The 26,353-nt window shown below is 35.9% G+C and overlaps 4 protein-coding genes and 1 long non-coding RNA gene across 6 annotated transcripts; 2 read left to right on the top strand and 3 right to left on the bottom strand.

Annotated features, from left to right (window-relative positions):
• Nucleotides 1-150: 150 nt before the first annotated feature.
• LOC147288046 (fimbrin-5-like) lies at nucleotides 151-7,768 on the bottom strand. Its single transcript, XM_086239562.1, has 15 exons — nucleotides 7,511-7,768; nucleotides 7,069-7,198; nucleotides 6,757-6,927; nucleotides 6,294-6,532; nucleotides 6,028-6,199; nucleotides 5,880-5,918; nucleotides 5,685-5,753; nucleotides 5,444-5,560; nucleotides 3,512-3,723; nucleotides 2,489-2,644; nucleotides 2,194-2,393; nucleotides 1,895-2,061; nucleotides 1,703-1,799; nucleotides 1,344-1,435; nucleotides 151-745 (listed from the first exon to the last, which is right to left on the bottom strand). Exons 2-15 carry the CDS (start codon nucleotides 7,153-7,155, stop codon nucleotides 467-469), a joined length of 2,097 nt encoding a protein of 698 aa, XP_086095688.1. The 5' UTR covers nucleotides 7,156-7,198; nucleotides 7,511-7,768; the 3' UTR covers nucleotides 151-466.
• A 1,217-nt stretch (nucleotides 7,769-8,985) lies between these two features.
• On the bottom strand, nucleotides 8,986-11,081 carry FLA7 (FASCICLIN-like arabinoogalactan 7). 2 transcript variants are annotated; one of them, XM_086241173.1, is made up of 2 exons: nucleotides 10,857-11,081; nucleotides 8,986-10,054 (listed from the first exon to the last, which is right to left on the bottom strand). In XM_086241173.1, exon 2 carries the CDS (start codon nucleotides 9,997-9,999, stop codon nucleotides 9,241-9,243), a length of 759 nt encoding a protein of 252 aa, XP_086097299.1. In that variant the 5' UTR covers nucleotides 10,000-10,054; nucleotides 10,857-11,081; the 3' UTR covers nucleotides 8,986-9,240. The 2 variants fall into 2 exon arrangements, with proteins under 2 accessions (XP_086097299.1, XP_086097298.1); XM_086241172.1 differs by having other exon boundaries at nucleotides 10,852-11,080.
• Nucleotides 11,082-14,245: 3,164 nt separating this feature from the next.
• LOC147288044 (rho GDP-dissociation inhibitor 1-like) lies at nucleotides 14,246-17,401 on the bottom strand. Its single transcript, XM_086239993.1, has 5 exons — nucleotides 16,605-17,401; nucleotides 16,432-16,498; nucleotides 15,030-15,248; nucleotides 14,814-14,938; nucleotides 14,246-14,592 (listed from the first exon to the last, which is right to left on the bottom strand). Exons 1-5 carry the CDS (start codon nucleotides 16,800-16,802, stop codon nucleotides 14,515-14,517), a joined length of 687 nt encoding a protein of 228 aa, XP_086096119.1. The 5' UTR covers nucleotides 16,803-17,401; the 3' UTR covers nucleotides 14,246-14,514.
• Nucleotides 17,402-22,710: 5,309 nt separating this feature from the next.
• LOC147288043 (uncharacterized) lies at nucleotides 22,711-23,613 on the top strand. The gene is made up of 2 exons (XM_086242554.1): nucleotides 22,711-22,815; nucleotides 22,942-23,613. Exons 1-2 carry the CDS (start codon nucleotides 22,801-22,803, stop codon nucleotides 23,458-23,460), a joined length of 534 nt encoding a protein of 177 aa, XP_086098680.1. The 5' UTR covers nucleotides 22,711-22,800; the 3' UTR covers nucleotides 23,461-23,613.
• Nucleotides 23,614-24,226: 613 nt separating this feature from the next.
• Nucleotides 24,227-25,646, top strand: LOC147288042 (uncharacterized). The gene is made up of 3 exons (XR_015122098.1): nucleotides 24,227-24,297; nucleotides 24,624-24,697; nucleotides 25,557-25,646. It is a non-coding gene; the product is annotated as an uncharacterized LOC147288042 (long non-coding RNA).
• Nucleotides 25,647-26,353: the final 707 nt, after the last annotated feature.

Here is a 26,353-nt window from a genome sequence, read left to right as displayed (position 1 = left end):
TCACGTGATGGCTGAATCCCAATCCGTACCATCAACTTTCTATACACTTGTGGTATTGATATTTTGGAAAAGTAATGAAACAACAATGGGCTTTATACTAGAGCAAACACAATGCACATGCCTTGTAGTACAAAATAACCAGGACCAAGATCTCAGCTTTAAGTTGAAAATAGTTGACAAAACTAGTGTAAAAAAGGATAACAAATAATGCTCTCCCCCCTTCACATTATTCAACAAAATTAATGCAATACCCATTGAATGAATATACCTAGGAACAATAAACTCTAACAAAAATGTACAAGAATTTGTTGTTTTCCCTGTGGTTTACAAGCCCATTAAAAGATGAGCACTTTCACTTGCGTGAAGAGCAAGAGAGTCTGATAACTGCAATCAAGTTTCCTCTTATTCCTATTGTTCTGTATAACCAAAAAAAAAAAAAAAAAAAAGTATATCCTGTCATTCTCCATCAGGATTGTCCTTCAACCTTTTCGGATGGTTTTTTATTTTCTAGAGAGGATTCCTCATTTTCGACTTTTGAGGGTTCCTCATTTCCTATCTCTTGGGAGGTAGCATCAAGAGACAAATTGGAGAATTCATTAGCCAAAACTGCCTTGTTCTCACCATCATTGGCAGCTGTAGGGGAGTCATCAGGACTGTTAAGGGCTGATTCCGATTCTGCTCCTGGTTGCTGCAGACTCCAGTACATTATGCTTGCAGTCAAAATAAGGATCATCTTCTGGTTTACCTGTCATACCAAAGCACACGACAGTGCAATTGGATGTTAAACCAACCAATCTAATAATCCATCACAGAATGTAAATTGTGGTTGTGTTTGAATCTAGTCCAACTGAATAATCAGGTCAACTCACAAACATCAGCTAGCCTAGTGGTCTTCTTTGCTTTAAATAGGTTTGAGTATAACAAACAAACAGATGAGAAAGAAAGCATTTGACCACCAATTTACTCAATATAACATATGACAAAAAGTTAAATAAAAAAAAAAACCTGGAAGGAAAAGAGCAGCAAGTTCAACTGGCTGGACCAATTAGCATTCAAATATTTATCAAGAAAACTAAGGATTCTTAGAGTAGAAATATAATAGAGGCTTAAATCCTGCTCTCCGAAAAAAGTATTATAGAAAAAGAAGGTTTCAATACTCCTCCATATCTGGAATTTTGGAATTAGACTGTTCCTCATAACCAAATACTTCCTATAGTGACAAATAAAAATGACCTAATCATGCCCAACAAAGGACACAAAGTAATTGATGTTTGCATAAATCTCAGTCAAAGCGACACAGGTGAGTATATTATAAATATTTTAGTCAACTCTGATATCCTTACCTCTATAATGTCCTCTGGTAACAAGAAAATGGAGCAACCAAGCTTTCGGGCAACACTGATTATATACGTTGCATTCAGCTTCTTATCTTCCTCTGCAATATTGTGATAATTAAGTGAAAAGTTCAACGATAACAACAAAAACATGACAATGAAGTGAGAAAATTTTCCCACTGTTTTATATGAGTATCATTCTATATACATGTCCATCTCAATAAGTTGATCCCAAGAAAGCCAGAAACCTAGGAGCTTGATACATTCAGTTTTTAAGCAAGCACAATATAACTTCCAATGTTCAATGTCTACAACTAATTTCAATAAAAGAAAACAACATTGTTCATGAACTACAAAAAAAGACATACCAGTTTCCCCCTTGGTAGCAAGACTCCAATTGACCACCCTTGGCTCCACAGCACTAAGAAGCTCGAGGAAGAAAACTCCACTTGAAAGGTTTTTATCCTAAAAGTTGAAAGTTCAATAGAAAACCATAAACATTAAATCACTAATCATGGGATCAAAGCTGTCAGTTAAAAGGTCATTGTTTATTTAATTACCTTGAAACTCTCCATTTGGGAAGTTCTACCCGCCTTCTTAACTTTCTTGTTTGCCCAATTTAGAATGTCAGCATCGGTAATCTCTTTACCTGCTTTTCCTTGGGAGTGTGATCTCAAGTTTTTCAAGAGTTGAAGCATACTAAACCTCATCAACTGCCATAAATATGCTGGGGAAAAGAGGGAAGTAGAGTTACGACTTATATTAAAATGGAGCCACTTAAACAATGAGCTTGCCTAAATTCACTTTTGCAGTACTACCAAGACCAAAAAAAACCTAAAGGAAAAATCTTCAAACTTACCCAGTATGAGCTTCTTATTTCCTTGCACAATATCATTCCCAGCTACATTCACAAGGGAGAAATTTAATTCCTTCCCTATCTTTATAACTTGGTTGCAATTCTCAACTTTTCTGAATGGCATTTTTATCGGAGGCTTTGTTGCCTGCTTCCAGTTGACTGATCCTGAAGAAATTTTGTCAAGCACTTCTAAAAGAACCCATCTGCATGCACAAGGGATATATATCAATCATGGATTAGCCAGGCTTAACATGGATGTTCTTCTAGGGGGTCAGGGGGAGGAGGAAAAAAATCTCACCCATTTCGGACATCTTCAAAAAGATTATTGACATAGGTAGCAGTTCCAAGACTGTTAATCCACAGTCGGAAGCATCTCTCTTCCCTAGAAGTTTGGGCATCATCTGTCATCATCTCAGCAAAGGACATTTTTTTACTGTCAGCAGTCAAGCCATTCCTGCAAGAGAAACCCGCACACAATTAATACAGTATAACTAAGCTGCACAAAGAGGCACTGGGCACTGTTTCAAATTACTGCACACTTTGGAAATTGAAAAATCAGAACCACTAAGTAATATTGAAGGAGAATAAAGAAACAAATACAATAGTGTGTTTACTAGGTAGCACAAGGGTAGCAAGTCCAGAATCAGTTTGTTTTCTTTCCTTTTGGTCAAGTCTATGTGGCTCATTGCATTACCCACAGGGTAAACAGGACCACCAGAAGTATTATTTTCTTTATGTCATAAACTCATAATGATAGCTTAATCAAATGAAAGATATAACAATAGAATCACAATGATGCAGGCTACAAGAAGTCAAAGCAAAAGAAAGGATATTCTGGTAATTTCTGGTTCTGCTGGAATTTTCCGCACCAGGGTCCATCAGTCTTCTTTTATGTTTCACAGTACCTTTCTAATTTATTTTAATTTCATAGTCGGTTCTTTTTCTTTTTTTCAGGAATCCGAGTCCATGATGGACAAGGATTAGAAATTGGAATCAATCTCTTAGAAGGAGAAACAAAAATAGAAATCAAAATCAATCACATGACATTGATGACATGCTAAGTCCAGTAGATGAAAATGATTTCATAAACTACAATTAGTACATACTATAAGCGCAAGGAACAGTAACCTAAGTTCTAAAAGAACATCACACATCAGCCCTGTTTCCACAGTAAAGAGGATTGCAATTGACAATTTATCTCAATTCAAAATGAAACTTATTCAAGTAATATGGAAAGAAAATTAAAAGGGGGGGGGGGGGGGGAGAATGAATTTTCAAATCTGCAAGCTTAAATTAACACTTGAGAAGTACTGTTTCTTGCCTGTGCTGGAATATTTGTGCAACAAACGCAAGATTAAGATTTGGTGAGCCCTCAACAATGTCTTTAGGAGTGAGGTATCTTTTGCAATCCAATTTCTCTGCTTGCTGAAGAACCAGGTTTGCTCTTTCTGTAGGATCTTTCATATCCAAGGCGGCAGGGCCTGAGTGCTCTGGTGCAAGAGCATTAAGCAGGTAAGCATAAGCTTCTCCATCCTGCAAATGCATAAAATTATTATATAATCACAAAGCCAAGAAAAAACTCTACATCATACTTTAAAACAAGAGAAAAACATGTTAGATGCAAGTTTTTATGCAGTATATTTGCTTTTATTTGTAAGAAACAAATTCTAGCTGTACAGTGACTCAAATGAAATATGATGTATGATACACATAAAAGCTTCTCCCTCATAATTGATAATTTCGAGGTTAGTTCATAGGAGACTAGAAATACAATTGTAATACCATGTTTTTACAATTTTCCCACCATTTAATGGAAGTGTAGTCCAAAGCTGCATTGTTATTTCTGAGATGGAAAATCTATGATAAGAAAAATCTTAGTTGCTGATACCTAGGCTTTGGCTGAGGTGGTAAAAAGTGAGGGGCTGGGATAGACTTTATATCTTGTCAAGAAAAAGAATTGATGGGGAAGAAAAGCATCTAAGATCCCTCTAATGTTATGTTATTTATGGTTATACTTAGGGGGGAGAAGAATGTTTACCTTTAATGAAAAAGTGAATGCAAATACATTAAATCAAATAAACTATTCCCATTACTAAACTAGCCAAGTCATCACTCATGAGCAAGGATGAAACGTCAATGTTGGTGGAAATATCGGTGGTCTGGACTTATGGGAATACTAATATCAATAGATATATTCGTAAAAATTACATAAACAACAGAAATTTTCTTTTAAACATTGAAATTTTGATGAAACTGTAGGAAATACTAAACTAATTAATAATGCATCAATCAAACATTTAAAACTTAATAAAATAAGAGATCCGTATGATAAATATAATAACATATGACATCTAGCGTGGAAAGAGGTGTGTGCTGCTGCCAGATACAGCCATGAAACTAGAATACTAATATGTAAAAACATCTTTGTTTCATTTTTGCTTTCAAGCCTCAATGGTATGAGGAAAATTCTAATGTATAAATTTGTGCATAACAGCTCAGTACCCTACATATGTGTGGAAACCATTAAAAAAACTCATCCTACATAGTGTAAGCATGACGAGACCTGTTAATGGGGGCTGTAGAGCCATTCAGGAAAGCAGGCTTGTGGAACAATGCTATTTGCTCAATCACATAGTGTAGACAAGTAGGAATTGAACACAGTATGTAACGTGCAAAATTGAAATTCATTTAGTTTTTACTTTTCTGGAAGATTCCTCACTTCCCCTTCAGCTCTTCCAAGTTTTCTAATCCATCAGCCGACCCTTCAAAGTCCTCCAAACCACTAACATAACCCACCTTTCCGGCCCAACCCAAATGGACCGTTGAAAGCTGAAAGGACAAATGGCCTGCAGCTCCCTGAATACCCGGATCAGAAGAAGCTAAAATGATCCTCAAGACCTTCACCTTCCCACCCATTGTGGTTGCTGGTGAGGCCAGGAGATTGAAAGAGAAACTGGGTAAAGCTAAAAGCTTCCTGAAATACCATTTACCAAAATTTGGGTGGGTATTCAGCACAATACCATGGAAATGAGGCTTTTCCCCTCAAATTGTCACCTATATTGACAAGGACCAATATCTCACAGACATTTCCGAGATGTCAACAAGGTGGAAGGATATACCTTCCACCCCCTTATCGGTGACATGTTGACTGACATTTCAATGTATAGATTTTAGCACTGCCATAAGTAACACCATTGCTATTAAGTTTATGCATAAATGCTTATCATTACTAAGCTGGTCAGCTTGCTCTTACCTTCACATCAGAAGAGAAGTTTGTAACTTGCTTTTCATAGCCAGATTTCTTCAGATGAAAATTCATCCATTTTAGTAGAACCTTCTCAGGTGCTAGGCCCATGAGCTCCTCCACTTCCTGCCAATTAACATAATAGCTGAAGTAAATTTATATGTTCATCCACAAACATAAAAAATGTAAACAGAGATTATCCACCCTTATCTAATTAAGCATAGAGGGAAACAAATAAAAACTTTGTGACCTGGCTGTCATCCACCAATTCCACAAGTTGTGGAGTTTTCTTCAGATTGAGATCGGCTAACAGTTGAATCTGATAATGCCACCATATGAGAAGACAAGATAATAGTTTAAGCCTTGATAACAAGCTGTGAATCATTGTAGTTTCTATTATCTATGAGATACAAAGGCAAGAAGGGAAAAAATCCGTACTGCATACCTTGATTATTTGGGAAATCAAGCCAAGTAGAAGATGGGGCTGAAAAATAAGCATATGGTAAAAATGTTAAGAAAAAGTGAGCAAACATAGAACATGTGAGAAAAGTAACAAGAAGATTCCAATGGGTAGCTGGCAGGGCTCAACTTACTCTTGCTTCAACCAAATCCTGTGTGCCAATGTTAACCACAGTGCAGCCAATAGCCTTTGCAGAGTTAAGACAAAGGGTATGGTTCTCATTCCTCTCCCATGGATTAAGGACTGCTTTAGTGTTGATAGCTCGCTCATCTATAGTCCCGGGAACAGCTACATTGATAAGCTTACTACATAAAGAAACTAAAATAATCAACAAACTTGAAAATGTCCGTTGTTGACACTATTGAGTAGAAAATTGTTGAGTCCGTCCAGTGCCCCTACCAGAGGAGAACTCCGTCTTTTGCAAGATCAAATAAAGCATTTGTAGATGGATCCAGTGGAAGATACTTCTTCAAGAATGGATCTTCTGCCAGGTAGCTGTTAATGTGGGCAACATAAGAAGACTTCTCAGATTCATTGATTGCATGGTGAAAAGTTGTTGTGGTTGCCTTGAGAAATGAAGAAGAATTTTTTGAACCACCAGATTTTTCTGTTGCGCGGGCTTGCAAATTCAAGTGTGCCTACCATTTAGCAAATCCCATTAATTTCTCATTGTCCAACAAATATGAGAACATGAATGTAGTCAAAAGGAACCAAACTGTTAATAAGGTCCGTTCATTCAAAAGATCCCACTTTTTGATTCTGTTTCAATTTTAGCTAAAGCATTTTTCATCCACCAATTACAAAAAATTTAATCCAAATGCACAAGAAAAGGAAGACATAACCTCATGCTTCAAAGACTCACCCGAAGAAAAGACTCAAAATCAATTTCTTCACCATTATCCTTGCACGACTCCTCTAAGATAGCCTTAATCTCATCTTGGGTGAACAGTTCACTGAAAGCCTTCAATTTCGAAAAAACAGCTGGTATATCTTTCACTGCAACGCGACCAGACTGATTCCTTATCGAAATAAACTAAAACCAATGCAACCCATTTCACTTGTCAGCACAAAATTTCTGCTTGATCACATACATTCTCCAAACAACATATATAGCCTATCAATTCAATAGAATACAAAATGCATACATTTCATAACAAATCATAAAAAAACTTACTTTTGATTTCAGGTTGCGAAGCTCGACTTGAGTAAATTGGCTCTGCAGCCATGTATCAGAAACAATAACTCCCTCAAAGGCAGACATCTTTCTCTTTCTTTGTTCTGAATTCCCAGTACAAAAGCTAAAACTGATTGACCCGAAACAAAAATCACATATTTTAAATAGCCATCAAGATTACAATGTTGGACAACTTAGCATGGAATGAATAACCGTACAACAACAGAAACGCAAACTAGATCCATGTATGTCAAAACAAAAGAGAATCCAATTGAGGAACCATGTCATAGATGCAAACCAACGTGCATGATCATCAAAAAACGCGTTTCCAGGATTGACCCAGTAATCGAATCAAGCAGTAATGGAAATAAACAAACAAAATAATCAAAGCCCACGTCGGGATATGAGTAATCAGAAAGAGAAATGGAGGGAGGGAGAGTACCTTATAGAGAGAATCAGAACATAATACTGAAATTGAAGGACTTTCTCATTGTTTTTGCGCAAGTTTGGAGGTTGTTCAGAGAGAGAGAGAGAGAGAGAGAGAGAGTTATGTGTTGTGTTTGATGAAAGAAAGAAGCAAAGAGTGAGGGAAGGAGAGAAAAGCGTGTAGGCGTAGGACGCGCGAAGAGCCAGGGGAAGGCAATAAGGAAAAGGAAAATGCAAAAGCAGAGGAGAGGAGGAGAGGAGGAGAGGAGGAGAGGCCAAGATGATTGCTTGTTTATGTGATATGTCTATATATCTATATGTCTCTACTAATCAATGTCTAATAATATGGAACACAACACCCACCCTCCATTCAATTTTCCGTGGGAACGTCTGTTTGGCATTAATGCGAAGCCTATGCCAAAATGGGGATACAACAAAATAGAAAATGTCAAATCCAAAAAAATGACAAATAAAGAAGCACACTCCTTTTGGTTTTCTAAAAATGAAATCTCAAACTTGAGGATTTTTTACTTAAGATTATCAATGACATGGGTCGAGATTTCATGCGCATCTTGATATTTCTCAACTCATTCTCAACTATGACACGAACTTGATATTTTTTAAGCATGACTGAAACATTTTAGGTCCAATTTGTTCATGATAAGTATGTGTTATTGATTTCTAGTCCGATGTAAGCTTAACAATAGTTTTCTATACATTATCTAACATTTCAAAACAAATAAGAATTGTATGAAAGTTGTTCCAATAAAAAGAAACAAATTGGAATGTTACAAGTTTACTGGCAAAAATAAAAAGGTTATAAATTTATAATGAAAGGGTAACTTGTAAACAGTTTAATATGCATATTTTAGCTGATGTGATTAAATAGTTGACCAACTCTGCAGTGTATAACTGTGTCCAGAGCTGTTTGATGTGTCAGTCTTCCTTCAATTCAGGTTATCAAATTTCCAGCTGAACTTCTTGGGTCATAATTAAGAGGGAGAATAGTTTCGGTTTGGGCCTGGACTGGAACCTATGGTTTGGGCTAATGATGCGGAAGTTTGAAAATGTGAGTGTTGTGATGTTGGAAAAATTTAGTGGGTGCACACAAGTGGACACAACCTCTCTCTCGCATCATCGCGCTAGTTCTGTATCCATAGTAGGAGGAATGGTGTATGCACCTGTTACATGTAAATTTTTCTTGTTGTGATAGGGTTGTGGAACTGATAAGTTCTTAGGCCATAAATTGAAATCACAGTGCAGAGGAAGTCTTTTAGTTTTTTATCAGCTCACTGGAGAGAAGGAGTTGCTTCTTTAGAAAAAGCTACTTCCTAGGTAATTGCCACAAACATCTTCCTATTACTTTTATGCTGCTAAACATCGGTGTCAGCACCATCTGGGACTTCCAGTCTCACTCTGCTTAGAAGAAGCAGTAGGCAGTCGACATAAAATAAAAATTTCACATATACTATGTATTTGGGAAGCAACACAAGAATTAAGCTTTAGATAACCATAAAAAATAGATCAACCATAAGCTTTAGAATTATACAACCATTCTCTGTATAAAAAATAGATCAAATAAATGCCATTTACTCATTTAGATAACAGAAATCCAATTCCCATACACAGAGATTCAGTAACACATATATGTCCAGAAAAAATGGCTTCAAATCAAAGCAATTGAGCAAAATACCAATATTCCCTCTTAACATAACTTAATGGATTTCAAAGGTGGCAGTTCATTCCTCACAAGAACAAGACCAGCCCACCTGAGACTGCCAAAACCAAGTGACCCCAAATACCCCAGCTGATGATTCTGTAAGAAGAAGATTTTCCTGGTGAAGATCCTGGAGATGAGCCTTCAGCTCCATCAGATGTTGGAGTATCTGCAACTGGAGCAATGTCTGGAGCTGGTGCTGGTGCTGGGGTTGGAGGTATGTCAGTACCAAAGATTGCCTCAGGAAGAAGAACCTTGTCAACTTGGTAAAGTGCAACAGGGTCAGTGGAATGCACACTACTGCTCACTTTTGTGTCTGTCCATCCTGAGTCAAGGTGCACAGTGCCTGTAACATCAGTGAAGTTCAGAGAGTATTGCCCACCAGCCATTGTAGCTATAGGGCTTAATTGGCTGAGGTTTTTGAAGTCAGCAAAAGTGTAGTAATGTGGCAAGGCATGGAATAGAACCAATGACTTGAGCTGGTCAGCAGTAAGATTGGACAGAGAAGGCTTCTTAAGAGATGTGAAGGCACTATCTTTTGGTACAAAGATAGTTATGCCTTCCTCAGTGTTGTTGGCTTGGTTTTGGAAGGTCTCAATCACTTTGGTGGACTGAAGGTAACCAAGGAAGATGTGGAATGGGCCAGCCACACTCAACAAATCTGTGAGGTTCACGAAATCGGGTGCCGGTGCTGGGGCTGGAGTAGGGGTTATAGATGGAGATTTTTGAGCATATGCTGATGAAGAACACAGAACCAGTAGCGCAATGAAAACCACAGGAATCTCCATCTTATCCAAAAATTTAGTGAAACCTTTTTGTATGGTGACCAGGCTCTCCAAATTCCTGCAAGAAAAAATGCCAATTATGTTTTTAAATCTCAGCTTAAGACATGTCCAGTGGTAAAATGCCAATTAATCACACTGTGAGTAGAAGTTTTCCAATTGAATTCGAAGATCCGAACTTTTTTTTCACCTTTCTCGGTGCAATAGAACTGTGTTTCCACAAAACCCAGCTCACCAAATCTTTGCAAGAATAATTAGAGCTCAAAAACACAATGAGCCTTTCTATTGAGAAAAACTAGATCTTGATCAACAACTTAAAGACTTTTAAAAAATGGAAAATTGCCCATTAAAGTGGGAAGAGCAGTTTAATAAAAGATCTAATGTACACTAAAAGAACAGATGCAACAGTAAATGGCACTACAAATCTGTTATACAGGAAACCTGAGACAAGAAATGTAGGCGAAGATCACTTAGAATATGACCCAATTCCCTGCTTCTGCCCCTGAATATAAAAAATTACAAATTGGCAAAAACTAGATCAAAATGCCATTTTTCCCTAGAAAGGCTAGAATGTGTTTGTACCTCGTGCTTTTCACCCTCACTAGAGGCTTCTCAGTAAGCCCAAGTCAAAAATTTTCTAGAAGAACAAGAGAAAGTGTCGACAGTCACACATCAGCATATCAGATCTAGATCAGCTCAAACTTAATACTACCACCCATACTAACACCCATATATAAAATATCATAGAATATGAAGCAAGCAATAAACCATCACAATCTCAAAGAAGTAGCCAAAAATTGCACACAAAAACATTAGAAATGTGCAGCCTGAGCTGAGCAGAGACTAAAGAACACTGACCTCACCTAGAGGAACTCAGAGAGAAATGGTGCTTGAGGAGGTTGATAATGCAGTAAAGACTGAAATGAGCTGAGACTATATAAAGTGAAGATGGTATTCTTGGTGAGATAAAAACAAAAGATGCAGTGGGGAATTTGGGATGGTACCAGCTGGTGGTGAGGAGATACAAAGATGGAGTGGGTGTATAGTGTATATAAGGCTGTATTTAAACTGAGGATGCTTCTCAAAATAAAGAAATCCTTTATTGGAAATTTGGAATAGCTTTATCAGCAAAAGAGTCTATGTAGGGTGGGCTTTCTAAATCACATTCATCTAATCAGTTGTTTAATGCATTGAGACTCTAAACTTTCACTCTACCCCATCATTCAAAATTTTCTGCCTGATTTTCTCATGAAATTATCTTCTCATGGGTAGTTTGCACTCTTGCTTAAAAATTCGTAATTGGGCTTTTTTGTTTCTTTGCTGGGAGTAGAAGTACACTGGTTGTGGCTGTTATTTACTGGATGGTAATATCCAAGTTAGGAACTTGGAAAAGGACAAGGCACTGACTCACAACATCAACTAACTCCAAGGCAAAGAAAGAGTAAAAGATGTAGAAAGAGTAGCTAAAGCCATTGATACCGGCCAAGTCTTTGGTGATACAGATGAACTGGATGTTCGTAAATATGCATAATCATCATGATATCTAAGTAGATGGATACATTTACCGTATCTTCTCATGGCAAGGTTGGTTTTACCTTCATTATAAGATTTATGGTTATGGAGTACCTCTTTTCATACAATGGACTTCATTCAAAGTTTTGTTGGTATGGTACACTTGGGACTTGGTCAAAAGGAAGAAGAGAATTTAACTTCTTCACCTTTTCATGGGATTCTTTTTCCTGGTGCTAGTTGTTAGGATCAATTACTAAATAGTAGTTACTAATGAATTTATAAAGGACAAAGCAAAAGATACTGTAAAAAACTGGAACCTATAAAATAAAATAATTTTCTTAACATTATGTAAAGAAATACCAGTAATTAATGAAAGAATTAATTATGAGAAACTTCTATGATTCTACCGGTAATTGTGTTGGTAGCTGGAAAGAAAAATAATAATTGAAGATACTGGAAAATATAATCAAAATCTCGTAGGGGAGAAATTGAGGATTAAGAATGGCATAGTGGGGGCCCACCAAGGGAATTGGGCCAACGGGCATTGGCTGTCTGGTTGGTGTGCCGTGTGCGGTGCCAACTGTACCCAATGATTCGGCAAACATGCGCACTCGCTCACGAGAAAACTACGCCACGCCGTTAATGTTAGCTTAGCGGCCCATCGTAGAAGGCATACGACACCGTTTCGTGATGTCCTACTGTCTTACTCCCGCCGACACACACACACCCCCACCACTCTATGCTAGACTGTGAATTTTTATATGCCAATTTAATTTGGGGGATCACATTCACATGCCAACTAAAAGTCTAAAACCATTTAGAAAGAATTGTTAATGTTACCCCATAACCATAATTAATTAGAATAATTGAAAATTATTACTAATTATGCTATATATTAAGAACCAACCATGGACATCATTGAACAAGAGGAAATTAAACACTGCTCCATTGTCATTATAATAAATTTTCCTTTCTTGAATTTAAAAAAAAAATGTTTGATTATATAACAATTCCTTTTGAGGATTAATGGTTGGCCATTCACATTTCTTGGATTACAAGGAGAAAAACTCATCTCATACTAACCCACCTATACGATTAATTTTGTTGTGTATTCACATTGTTGATTTATTATTATGATCTATTAAATGTGGCAGCTCAAAAGAGATTATATTTTATAGATTTGGAATCTATAAAATTTGGTATATAAATGCTAAGATATTTAAAGGCATGTGAAAATCATTGGTATTTGCGGTCAAATCAATTAATCATTTAAATGTATCAACTTTGACATAAGAGAGAGAGAGGTGGGATTTGTCTTCTACATGGGAGGGTGTGATGGCAATTTTTAATAATCTAACCAATTAGTTGGCTAGGATTAGTGTTTTCGCACATGATTAATTAAGCTTAACAAATATGATAAAAATCTTGTGGATCCGTTTGTCTTTGTTAACTAAATATTTTTAATTATATTAGAAGACATCAAACTCTTTGCCTAACCTGATTCAAATTATATTAGATCGATGAGATAATCCTAATTAATGGTTTATATTTTTCATATAATTTGAACATGAAGTTTGCATTACTTTTGCACTTAGACGAAGTTAACCCATTTGCATTCTCATGTACGTTATTAAGAAAGTAGAAATACAATGATCAATGCAAAGACATGAGATGTGGACAAGCATATGAGATGAGTCAAGAGGTGAGAGGATGGTGTGTAATTGTCAGGTGTAGAAGGCAGCTAGGATAGCACAATCAAGCTGATTTAGTGATTCTATTTTCTAATAAAAATTTGGTGGTTCTTTTCAGCTGTGGTAGTGATCTTTGAAACCTTATGCACCTTCCATTATTAAAAAACAAGGGGCATGACAATTGCCAACACAATGTGAGATTGAGAGTGACCGTTTTGAACCCTGCTGCTGTGTTCATACTAGAAAATTAATACTGCTGTATTTGAAACTTGAAAGTGAAGCATATTGCATGTGCATTCTAAAAACTCATGAACAACTCATGTTTGAGTGTGAATTTGAAGCACCTGTGACCAACCCATTGCAACTATGGTTTCTTAAAGCTGCAATCAATTAAGATCAGCTGAAATTATCTTAACTATTTGATGAGCTTAATGACACATGTAACGTGAGGGTTACCATGCATTTTAATTGTTTGATAGCTTGACAACACAGGTTGGCCAAAATAATTAAGGTATGCGGCAGTTACATGCATGTGTGATCTCTCTCCCTCTTTCAACATGTATGCAGGACCTACCGTTATATGATAGAATATACATACTCTCTCTCTCTCTCTCTCTCTCTCTCTCTCGGCATGTATACATGACCTACCATTATATGATAGAATATACATACATATTGTGAGAGACAAAACTCACATGTGACCGTGTCACATACAAAAATTGTTCGGTTGACTGAAATATTGTGTTGCAAGAAAATGCTGGAATGAATGAACCTCTAATCTGATAACATGGAGTCTCAGACGCCACTGCAGCCAATCCTTTTGTGCAAGACTACAAGTGCATTCAATTTTCTCACCCCTAATTAATTTGCATTGTTTCCCATCCTTTGTCTTATCATTCACGGTCCATATTCAAATTTCTTTCATTATTTCAACATAGTCTTGTCAATATCTGAGTTAGACAACTTTTGAATCAAAATGACAAGCAATATCAACCAATGCTTTGCAACCACAACTAGATAGCAACGCCACAAACCAGGCAAATGCATAGTATTAAAAACATAATCTAAGCTCACCTTTATTACAGGCAGTAAGTAGTAACCAAAGAATCCCCTCACATAAACACTCTCTCTCTCTTTCTTTGCAATCCAATGTTATGAAAATTAACCACATGCAGAAACTCTAGTAATTAACTTAACATAACCATGGAAGTAAGTAATAATTGGAAATCATTAATGGGAAAAATATTAAACTAATTGCGGTGGAAGAACATCAGCCAAATGAAAGAGATATGCTACCGCTCACTGGGAAATTATCTGTTTAAGTAGCAGCCCATTCCTTTTTGATATCGAAGGTGTAATTGATTTCTAAGTAGCACTTGTTATCATCATCAAGAAACTGCAAAACCAGAGACAGATAGAGAGAACAGAATGAGACTCTGTAGTGATGACTATATTACTTCAATCAGTTTAATTATAGTAAGATTATGTAACTTGGGAAATACTGCACTCTTGGATTATCAAAATAGTGGCTGTGGAACCAACAATTTTGAACTGAAAACTTGAATGCAAATACTGCACTCTTAGTGAGATTAAGTTACTTCAACTGGTTTGGCTTACCTTTGATCTTGCAGAATATGATCCTCTAGCAAACAAGCCAGAAGGGGTGATCTCTTCTGGCATCACATGTGTGTAAGGCTCTGGCTGAGGACTGAAGGTTCCAATCATCTCTTTTGTGCTGTCCACTGAAATTAAAATCCTTGTGAATGGATCAATTCATTTGCGTGATGTTTCATTTTATGGGATTAATCTAGGATGCAGATATAGCTTACTTACCCTTAACACCAGTTTTCCAAACAGTGTTGGTATACTTGAGGCCAGACACAATGTTATTGCTAACCTGGAAGCAAAACTTCAAGTTGTGACGACTACCTTCTTTCAGTGTGAACCATGAGCCTTTAGGTTTTCCGTTTTCTGGAATCTCAAGAACAATGTCAGGTCTATCAGGAGTGACGATTGACAGGCTAAGGAACTTCACTTCTGGGTCAAGAGTTTCTGTAGTAAAAGAGGCAAACAATTATTATATATATGCAAAGGGCAAAAGAAAAAATATAAACAAAGAGGAAAGAGATGAAATACGGCATACTTTTATTGAAATTTATAGTCTCCACAGAGTGTAAAACAATAGAAACAGAGAGCTGGAATACAGAAAGCCAAATTCCTATTTCTAAATATAGAGCCCCACCATCAAATTATAAAACCATGCTGCTTTTTTAGGATTCTCCAATAAATATAACCTCATAAATATGGCCGACTGTAACCACGAGGTTGGTTACAGAATGAGACAAAAATAAAAGAAAACCAATAATTGACAATTTCCTCTTTAACTTGTACAAGATTGGAGGGGCAACAAGTTTTTAGTGAAATGACAAATAAGTGAAAAATCATTAATTTTCAAAATTTCACAATTATGGGTGATTTAGTATCAAGTCTATATTACGGTCTCATGCTGCAAGATAGACCATTTGCAGAAAAATGGGGAAGAGAATAGCTCTGAAGTGTTCACAAACAGCAGCATGAAATGAACAGTTTTTGAGAAAGTTGAGTTATGTGAATGGTAATGTAGAACTGATATTCTTTCATGTTATGATCAAGATTAAAAGGAATATAATGCAGATTATTCATAATTATTCCAAATGTTGCAAATGTGTTTGTATACTGTAGGCACCTAACATGATAGAATAGAGGACCCTTTTACATCAAAAAGAGGTTCATATAATCAAATATGGGCATAATGGCATATAGCCCAACAATGCTCTAAAATGATCTTAGCCTTTTATCTCCATATATTAGCAACATAACAATTGGTGGAATTGTAAAGGTCAAAACTGGAAACATGTTCGAATTCTGACGTGATTTTTTCTTTGTAAACAAGCATAACAGGGAAATACCGACTGAACTAATGATCAAATATTAAGATGCAAGTACTCTTAAGATAAGGAATCATTATTAAGCAGGAAAAGGACAAGGCACAAAAAACCAAGTGCAAAGAAAAAGTGTGAGGGGAAAAGTTACACTTAAATGTTCTATTAGTTAACCACTTTGATCATTGGCAATCATCAACAGTGAAAAATTAAAGTCAAGGGGAATTGACATAATTAAATTTAACAATTCTGAAATGCAATTGTAGTGAAATACTGAAATCATAAAGCTGAGTTGATGAAATGGAATTTGATACCTCCAACATTCTCAAAATCCACACTCCCAAGAAGCTGTTCCTTCCACCTCCTCAAGCTCTCATCATCCTGAATTACCAAAGTCAACCGCCAGAGTAGCAAAAAAATAAGTCAACCACCCAAAACAAGAATTACATAAGAGGAAAGATACTATCTTTTATGAAAAGAAACACACCTTATCCTTCTCAATCTGTTCTTTAAGAGTGCACTGAGGGCCCAACTGTATCTTAGTACTGCTTCCTTCTTCTTCTTCCTCATCCTCAGTTGCAGAGACAGAAGTTTCACTCCTCTGTCTGGCAATCCCCTCTCCTTCATAATCAGTCTCCTCTTGATGTTCTTCCACTTCTTTCTCACTCTTCTCTCCTCCCCCCATGTCCTTGGAACTTGAGATAGCTCCAGCAACCAACAGACCTCACCTCATCAACAGTCACAAAGAAACCCAACTAGCTATAACCAATTGCACAAGAACCCAACAAACCCATTACAGCAAAAACAGAATCAAAGAGTCTGCTTTACAAAAACAAAGAAAATAAAACAAACCCAGTGAGAGAATTGGCACAAAAGTGACAGAAAATGAAAGAATTTGTTGTATGAAAGCAAAGAGAAAATGAGAGGCAAAAACAAAGAAAACCCTGAAGGCAAAAGAGGGAATAAAGCAAAAGGAAAAGAAACTGGATTTTGTCTCCCTAGCTTTCTGGGGTGGGTTGTTGTTGAATGTTGAATTTCTCAAAGGGGCAGAGAGAGATAGGTGGGATTGAGGATAAATTGTCAAACAGAGTGAGAAAAGGTCCTGTGGTGATCCGAAATATATGAGAGAGAGAGAGAGAGAGAGAGAGAGAGAGAGAGAGAGAGAGAGAACGTGTAGGTCACTAATGCGCCTTACATTCTAGCATAACACGAGACTGTCAGAGAAGCTGATAAAGATTTGGGGAATGTTAAGTGAATAATAGGGAATAGAAATGTGTGTGTTCTTGCAGCTCATCCCCTTGTATTGTATTTTGTATGAGAGATTATTAGACTGATTGCATGTGGTCCAACAACATGCCATTCAAAGAAATGTAGTCCCCACTCTCCACGCATAAATGTGTCTGCTCTTTTCTTTTCTTTCCTTTTTTAAAAAAATTACAATTTAAACATTTATTATAATATAATATTCAAAATAATTTCTATTAAAATTACAATTCAATTTGGGCCGGGGCCGGTTCTAAGAACAAAAATATAAAATGAGACCATTTGGTGTACATATAAGTAATGACAAGTAGTTTTATTTGTAAGGGTATTTGCACTTTTACCTCTTGAAATTATAATTTTGTCTTATTTCACCCCTTTAAAGTTTATTGTCTTAATTTATCCCATGTAAGTTTCTTCTGTATCTCACATAAATCGAAATCATCAAGTTCATCCATTCTACCGTTTGAATTGCTGACATGGCAGGGGATAAATTAACGAACTTGATGGTTTCATATTATGTGAGACACCTGAGTAACTTCTATGAAGTAAATTGAGAAAATAAACTTTAAGGAAGTAAAGTGAGACGAAACTATAGTTTCAAAGGGTAAATATACAAATAAACTTTATTTGTATCGTATTAACTGACTATTTAGTATACCATCTTTTTAATATAGGTAGAGTTCACTTATGTGAATCCACACATGTGGATTTCACTCATATTAGAAAGAATATATATTTGATGATTAATTCAGATAATACAAATAGCTTTATTATTTATGTAGAGAGCAATAGTTTTGTTTGTGTTATTTGTATTAAATAAGATGCAAAAAGATATGGAGGGAATGGGACTGAAAAGGAAAGAAGGGAGATGCATAGCATTTTCCCAAAAAAAAAAAAACAAACATAAAAGAGGGCGTTTTACAGCCACTTTACCATTTTTTATTTTTCGGAGCTCCATGTTCAACGAAAAGACACCTGGGCCAGACTCCTTGGAAGGTTAGAACCAACTCCCCTCCAAGTAATTCGGGGTCGCATAAAAGGCTTGTGGTGAAGATACAATAGCATGCCTTAAACCCAATCTCTAAGAGGCTTATGGGCCTCATAGTCTCCTTCTTGGAGCTGCAGCCCATAATTTTGTTTTTTGGTACTATGGAGGGCCGAAGCCCAACATAGTCAATGACTTTCACAGATGAGAACCTTTTGAACCCCTCAATTACATTGCAATTTACAAAAAAAAAAAGGTGTAACTACATTTCATATTTTTTTGGCCATGGAACTACATTTCATATTAAGAGTAATGTTTTGGGTAACACATTTTTTGTATCACATGTGTATTACATCTTTAACAAAGGTGGGTTCACTTATACTAGTGAGTCTCATCTCTATAAAATAGAAGATACACATATAGTACCAAAAGTGTACGTGGTATCCCTATTCCCTAGCATTTTTCTTCATGTTAAATAAATACATATATTAAATTTGTGCGTAATTTAAGAAATGTTAGGTAGAAAGAGGTATGTGGAGAAAAATTAGCTGTGTTAGATAAAAGTGGATAGTTTTATGTAATTTACAAAATCAACTAGGTGAAATAGAAATAAAGAAGGTGACAAAGAATATGTGTACATTTACTGCTCTAGCTTATGGTCATTTATATTATAATATTAGAGGTATTAACTATTTTCTTAATTTTCGATTATCAACTCATGTGATAGATGATATGACAATATTCTACTTGTTATAAATAAATGAGATCCAAACTGAGTCTACATATGAACAAATAAAATATTATAACATTAATTAGAATTTCAAAAGTTGAGATAATAGTTGAACTTGAGAAGAGATTTGAAATTGAAATCTCCAATATATGTAGTAATACACTTTTATGGCTTATTTGCACATTTGCTTACTGAAATTATAGTTTCATATCACTTTACCCCTTTAAAGTTTATTATATCAATTTATCTTATGTAAATTTATTTTGTGTCTAACATTTGTAGAAATTGTCAAGTCCATTAATTTCACTGTCAATTCATTTCATGCTACGTAGACGCTATGTCATTTTTTTAAACAGTAGAATATACGAATTTGACAATTTCAAATTATATAAGACACTTATAGTTATATAGATAAATTAAAACAATAAACTATAAAGAAAATAAGTGAGACAAGATTTTAGTTTCAGGGAATAAATGTGCAAATTAGCCTACTTTTAACGACTAAAGCTACAAACCCCATATATTTATAATTTTTACAAATAATAATCATCCCCACGTAGACGGTAGATCCAAGTCTATGAGATGACACAATAAAGATGATAGCCCCAAGAGGACTTGGGATAGGCCAGTTGGCCAAGCAGTTGTGCTGCCCCCCACCTCACCGGGTTTCGATCCCCCCCTCCCCCTCTAGGCCTCTTTCCTTAGCCTCCCTTTGTAACCAAAAAAAAGATGATAGCCCCAATCTGTCAATACATCCATGATTCATCAAGTGGACCCGCAAATTGAACCCAAAAGTAGGACCAAATCATGTCCAACGCTGACAGAGAACCACCATCCCACCACGTGGTCGGTGGACTGTTTGCCACGTGGCACTCTCTGATTGACCCAATATGCTGTGAATCTCTTGTGGGCTCCACTTGGTGGTCCACCTCACCGTCCAACCCAAAACCTAAAAGTCATCATCTTTGCGAGCTTTTAAGAGTTGGGGGAGCACATAGCCTTTTGGGCTCGTCGCCCAAACAAGGATCTGAAATTCTGCAAAATCTGAATGAAACGGCACGTACCATTTCAATCAATCATGCTTTCAATCTCACAACATCCATCCCAAGCCATCATCGCCTGTTAGCGTACGAAGTTTTCAATTACATTCACTCATCACGGAGTAGATCGATTTGTTCTTGGGTTTTAAACTGCAAGGAATTTTGTTTCTAAAACTTGGTTTTCGAGTCAAATCACACAAAGAATGTTATTAATGTTGGTGAAAACTTTAGCAAAGATTGAATTTGCTCGAGTTTTCTAGACATTCTACCATACCAATAATGCACCACATATGTTTATTATTTAATAGTACAAAATTACATTTTATTAGAAGAAAATATACTGTTAAAAGGATTTAAAGATAAAATGAGTGTTTACATATGGTTATGTGTTTGCTCTACAGACAAAATCTAAAAACTCTATTATCAAATAAACCTTGACACCAATTATGGTTTTGTTTGGTTTTAACTATTGGAAAGTTCTATAGGATAAATTTGTATGAATACAAAACATTTTTTGATAATCGAGGGTGTCCTGTACTAACTTTCGTGCTCCAGATTAATCGCTTGGGTCGGTTAAAGACAATTAATCAATGTCGGGCTTAAGGGATTCACAAAAGATTTTATCTCCTTTACTCATTGCTCTAAGGGTTGAATTGAAAACTCGAACTCGGGTACCTGACTTTATAACTACATCTCCGAACCAACTCCTCAAACACCTTAAAATTGCATACAAAACATTTTTTATCCTTTCGTTTTGGTATGTTTACTTTTTAAATTTATTTAGTTACTGTTAAATGTACATGCGCCTATTAATCATTGATTAATGTTTTACACCAAGTTTCACATCAATCACTGACTGCGATTATCCACATGCTCTTGATGAAAGCAACACTCTAATTCTATTATCAAGCTGGTGAACATTTTGGTTTGATACCAAATTGAATGTTAGCTTGATAGGTGGTGGAGGTAACTATATGTTGCAACATGAATTACGTATGATACATCATGGCACGTATGACTGTGTTCCAATTCAGCCAACGAGACTAGGGAAAGTGGGTCCCAAAACTTGTGAGTCAAAATTTGTCCAAAATAACTGGGGTCCACTAGGTTTGGGTCATACTTAGTATATATAGAGGAGGCACAAGGTGACAGACCATTGGATGCTCCACGTCAGAATTTTATGTTTTTTCCCAGAAGCACATCGTGCCTATTGGTGGCCTGGTGGGTAGGGTCCTGTATCTAACACCGGCCTTGCCTTTGGTGACTAGGCTGATGTTAAGCAATTGGCATGACATTTCACAATTTGGCTACTTGTTGATTGTGTTATCTTGATATATCTGCCTAATAATAATTAGAATGTAGTACTTGAGAATACGTACCCATTCTCCTTGGAATTAAAAAGAACAATAATTTAAGAGAAAAGAGATTGAGTTCTTTTTCTTGCAACAATAATTTGTTACTATTCGATACATGCAACAATAAAATTATTTATATCATATTTTATATTGGCATGGTCAATACCACATTTTTTATATAGATAAAATTTAGTTATATATATATGAGTAGGTCTCACCTTTACAGTTAGAATAAATAATTTTGTACCAAAAAATAGGATAAATAATTAGGAAATATAATACGTGTAAGTGTGTAACATTACTTTACTATACACCGGAGAAGGTTCAATGGTGACATGCATGCATGGCAGAAATTAATCAATGGGAAAAAGGGATAAGGTGAGAGAGGTAAAAAGGAATGGTGATATATGCATGCATGTATGACTGGATATGATGATATATCATTAACCAAAAGATAATGATGGCTTACTTAACCAAAAAAAAGATAATGATGGCTTAGATGAAAAAAATAAAAAAATGGAGAAGAACTTTCCTATAACCATGTTACACTGACATGATATTTCCTCTCCTCTCTTATTGGTTGTCTTCCTTTTTCTCACTTTCTTTCTCTCTTTCTCTCCCTTTTTTCTAATTGAATTGTAACATCACATGTCCCTAACACAGGTACATGTAAGTTTTTCTCAAAAAAGTAACCCTCCATTATTAATTTGGCCCTCCCCCAATAGAAAGACTATATAACAACCACTAAATTAATTTAAGAAAAATGCTTGGCTTCTTTTTTGGTGGAGGAACTTTTCAATCTCCACCTCATAAACTAATTCATGTATTTTCTTTTATCTTTATCTTTTTATTCTATTCTGATCGAATAAATAAATAAAAAATGGATTTGTGAGATAGGAATGGAAAAGTTCCTCCAACAGGAGAGGAGATGAAGCCAAGCATGAATATTGTTAATTTAACGGTTTTAACCTAGGTAATATCTAAACCTTTCTTTAACATTAATAATTACCTAACATGCTAACTCCATTGATCAATGAGGTGTCAAATCCCAAGATTCCTCGAGTGGCCCCTCATGCACGTACCCCCACCACCCCCCTAGTTCACTAGCTAGCTGCTGGGACGTACCCTTTCAATATGGTCTCGATCATCAACGTACCTCTATAAAAACCATCCCATTGCTCTCATTGCTTTCATCAATCCATCGCAACCATTTCTAATTTCTTGGCCTTCTTACTCTTATTAGCTTTGCCTTAATTATTAATAATCGATCTTCTTTGTGGTTCAGTCTCCCTTTCCTTTGAATTAATCCCATGGCCACTGTTCAGGTGAGACGATTCATTTTGTGTGCACTACTGGTAACGTTTTTGTTTTTGGTTCTGGTTCACTAATCAGTGGCTAGTTCTTAATTAATTTAATTATGGAATGCTACTACTACTATACTACTCCTGCAGGTTCAATCAGCAAAGACAGCCCTCCCGGTAGAGGACACAATTCATCATCATGAGGAATCAGTCAAGGCTGATCAAGAAGAAGTAGTGGCAGCAGAAACAGTACCAGCTGAAGTAGCGGAGGAGCCAAAAGAGGTGGCAGAGGCTGTGGTGGCTGCGGAAGCTGATGAAACCCCGGTTGTTCAAGACGTTGAGACAAAGGAGGTGGTAGAGGAGGAGGCCAAGGAAGAAGGTGTGACGTCAGAAGAAACAACAGTAGTAGTGGAGAAGACTAGTACTGATGATCCTAAGGTACAAGCTGAACCAGCTGAACCAGCTGCTGCTGTGGCACTTGTGGAGTCTGAGACCAAGGAGATTAATACTACTACTGATGCTCATGATGACTCCGCTGAGGCTCCTCCGGCAGCTGAAGATAGTAAAGAAGAGATGGTTAAGGCAGAAGAGAAGCCTACGACTGCAGCAGTTGACGAGGAAGAGATTAAGCCAGCTCATGTTGGGGTGAAAGTTGAGGCAGCTGAGTAATAATTAAGCTTAAATATATATGCTCAAAGACAGTATGCATGTGTTGTGTACTAGTGCTTCTTTGGGGGTTGTGCTTGTGTATTAAATTCGATCAATATTGTGTCTTTATTTGGTGGTCTAATTATATAGGTTAATAAGAATGGGGTATGGAACCCACCAATCCTAGCTAGATAGCTTGCCATACATGCATGGCACTGGACATATATGCTTGTACTATATGGGGGGGTTGGTGTTTGGGTTCCAAGTTATGCATGATGATCAATTCTATTGTACGGTGCTACTCCATGTATGTTTGATAGAAGATCGATCATGAAGTTAATTATATATGCTGCATTTGAGTAATTAATAAGATCATGGTACTACTTGTTTCACAATTCAAGTCTCACCTATACATTTTTTCTGCTTGATCAAGTTTACTATTTTTAAATATTTTATTTATTTATTTATCTTCCTTTCTAGCAAAGTGCATCAAGTGACATGGTAGCACATGATGCTGATCAGTATACTACAACAATGTTTCATGCTAATTCTTTTCAGACTTTTCTATTAATTCTCGTGCTAATCCCCTGACTTGTTCTGTTTAATATTTGAAATCCATCATGCCCATATTTTTTAATTATTTTAATGCCCCATATTGGGTACGAGCTGGATGTAATGAGTTATTGAGATACCAAATTATTTTAACAATGTCATCCCTACTTCCAAAGTGAAGTACTGGAAGCTACACATGTAGAAGGCTTCTTTCTATTTGTTTATACGCTTTCACCTTGGAAAATGGAAATATCCAAGCAGGAGCTTCTCTCTTGGTTCTTGAGAGAGAAAGCTCCCACCTCACTGGTAAGCAAATAGAGAGCTTCTTCTACAGTCCCTCCCTCCAGTCGTTCCCTTGAGGTCTTGACTCTTGGGGGCTGTTTGTGATATCTTTGCCTTGTTCTTAAAATTAATTTCTTTGTTTTGTCCTTCATCTTAGCTTTGAGTTAATGACCAGTGTTGGTTCATAGCTATGGTGTTATTGACGTGAGCAATTTCTTTGGGAGGGTTTGTAGACTAGATTTGGGTGGGTTGTTTTGGAATTGTTTTTTCTTATTCCCTTTTTTGGTATTTTTATTTTTTGAAGTTTTTCCTGAATTTCATTTATTTATTTGGTTAATTTGGATTTCTAGGCTCTTGCAGGGCTAAGAACCAGTATACCTCCTGGAAAGGATTTGAGGCAATCCATAAAGCTATATATCCAAAGGTATTTATTTTTTTTACAGTTTATTAAGTTTCCTAGCTGATCCACTTCTCTCTATCTGGAAATTGGGTATGTTGAAATTTGGTACTGATATTGCAGTTTGGTGGTATGATAGGAAGGGGGTTTGAGGGAGAATTACAATACTATTGATGGAAATCAAGATGCAAAAAAGTGTTTTTGTGTATTTTGGTTTTTTCTTAATTTTTTAAGGGAAAAATTTACAAACATGACACATATTTTTATGATTGTTTTATTTCAGGACATTAATTTTGATTCGTATTAATGAAGGACACATACTTTTATTTTATGTCAATTAAGGACCCTATTTTATCTAAACTTTGAATCAACATTGGACCCATCAAAACTCCACCAAATCTAGCAAACTTATACTTGATTTAAAGCTATGCATCTCCTTTTTACAACCATATAAAAATCACTCAAATCGTATATCTACAACTTCAGATAATTGGCCCAAAAGTAGGGTACTAGAAATTCTACAATCGGATTTCTAGGAAAAAATTTAGAAAATCGGACAGTTTCAGGTATCCTGCTTTAAGGCCAATTATCTGGAATTGTAGAAATCCGATTTGGGTGATCTTTATATGATTGTAAAGAGGAGATGCATATCTTTAAATATAGTATAATTTTTTTAAATTTGGTGGAGTTTTAATGTGTCCAACGTCGGGTCAAAGTTGAGATAAAGAAAAAAAACATGATCCTTAATTGACACAAAATGAAAGTATGTGTTCTTCATTAACACAAAGCAAAATTAATGTCATGAAATGAAATAACCATCAAAGTATGTGTCCTATTTGTAAATTTTTCCCATTTTTTAATTTGATACTTTCTTCATTGGTTTCAGATGATGAGGAAAATGACGATAGGCCCTATAGTCTTACAACTGGGAGTCAAAATGACAAGTGCAGTATGGATCTTAAATCTCAACAATAAGGAAATGGTTTTATTTAAATTGGGTGCCAATAACAATTGGCGCATAATTTTTAAAAACTTATGTGTGTTCAATTGACACTGTTCACAAAATAGTGGAGCAATTTTCAAGTGATGATACTAGGCTAATGGTGGGCTTAGAGCATCCGCAGTGATTGTTCTATAGTTTAGTTTAATAGTTCAATTTTGTGAATTATTTTGGAATCTATTGAATTCAATTGTAATTCATATGTCGACGTAAGAGAGATTGTAGAAATATATTTTTTCACATAGTGAACCAATTTATTAAAATAAATTTTACTTTAGAGTTCAATTTTATAATCTCTTAAATAAATTATTGATCTCTAATTTAAACTGAACTCTACCTCTATAAATTATCATTTTACTTTAAATTTAATTTATTGTAATAAAATTGAAATGAAACTCATAACTGTAAATGGTCTTAAATAACACCAATATCACTCTAACTTTTTAGTCCGACACCAATGGAAAACGTGTACTTAGACAACCGTTGGCCATTGCACTATTGACAGTGTGAGATGAAGCTTAGGACCCTATAAAACACGGTGATAATCGGATGAAATTCTTGTAGTGGTATGAACTTTTAAACTTTTGAGAATTGTGGTAACAACATGGACAATCGGGTATGGTACATTAAGTATTAAATTTCATGTCTTTCATCTGATTTTTTGTATTAGTTTATTTGAATTA

This window comes from Dryas octopetala, chromosome 4, assembly GCF_963921425.1.
Source record: "Dryas octopetala chromosome 4, drDryOcto1.1, whole genome shotgun sequence".
Taxonomy (NCBI): domain Eukaryota; kingdom Viridiplantae; phylum Streptophyta; class Magnoliopsida; order Rosales; family Rosaceae; genus Dryas; species Dryas octopetala.
Note: the sequence above shows the minus strand (reverse complement) of the source record. Positions and strands in the feature narration are given on the sequence as shown.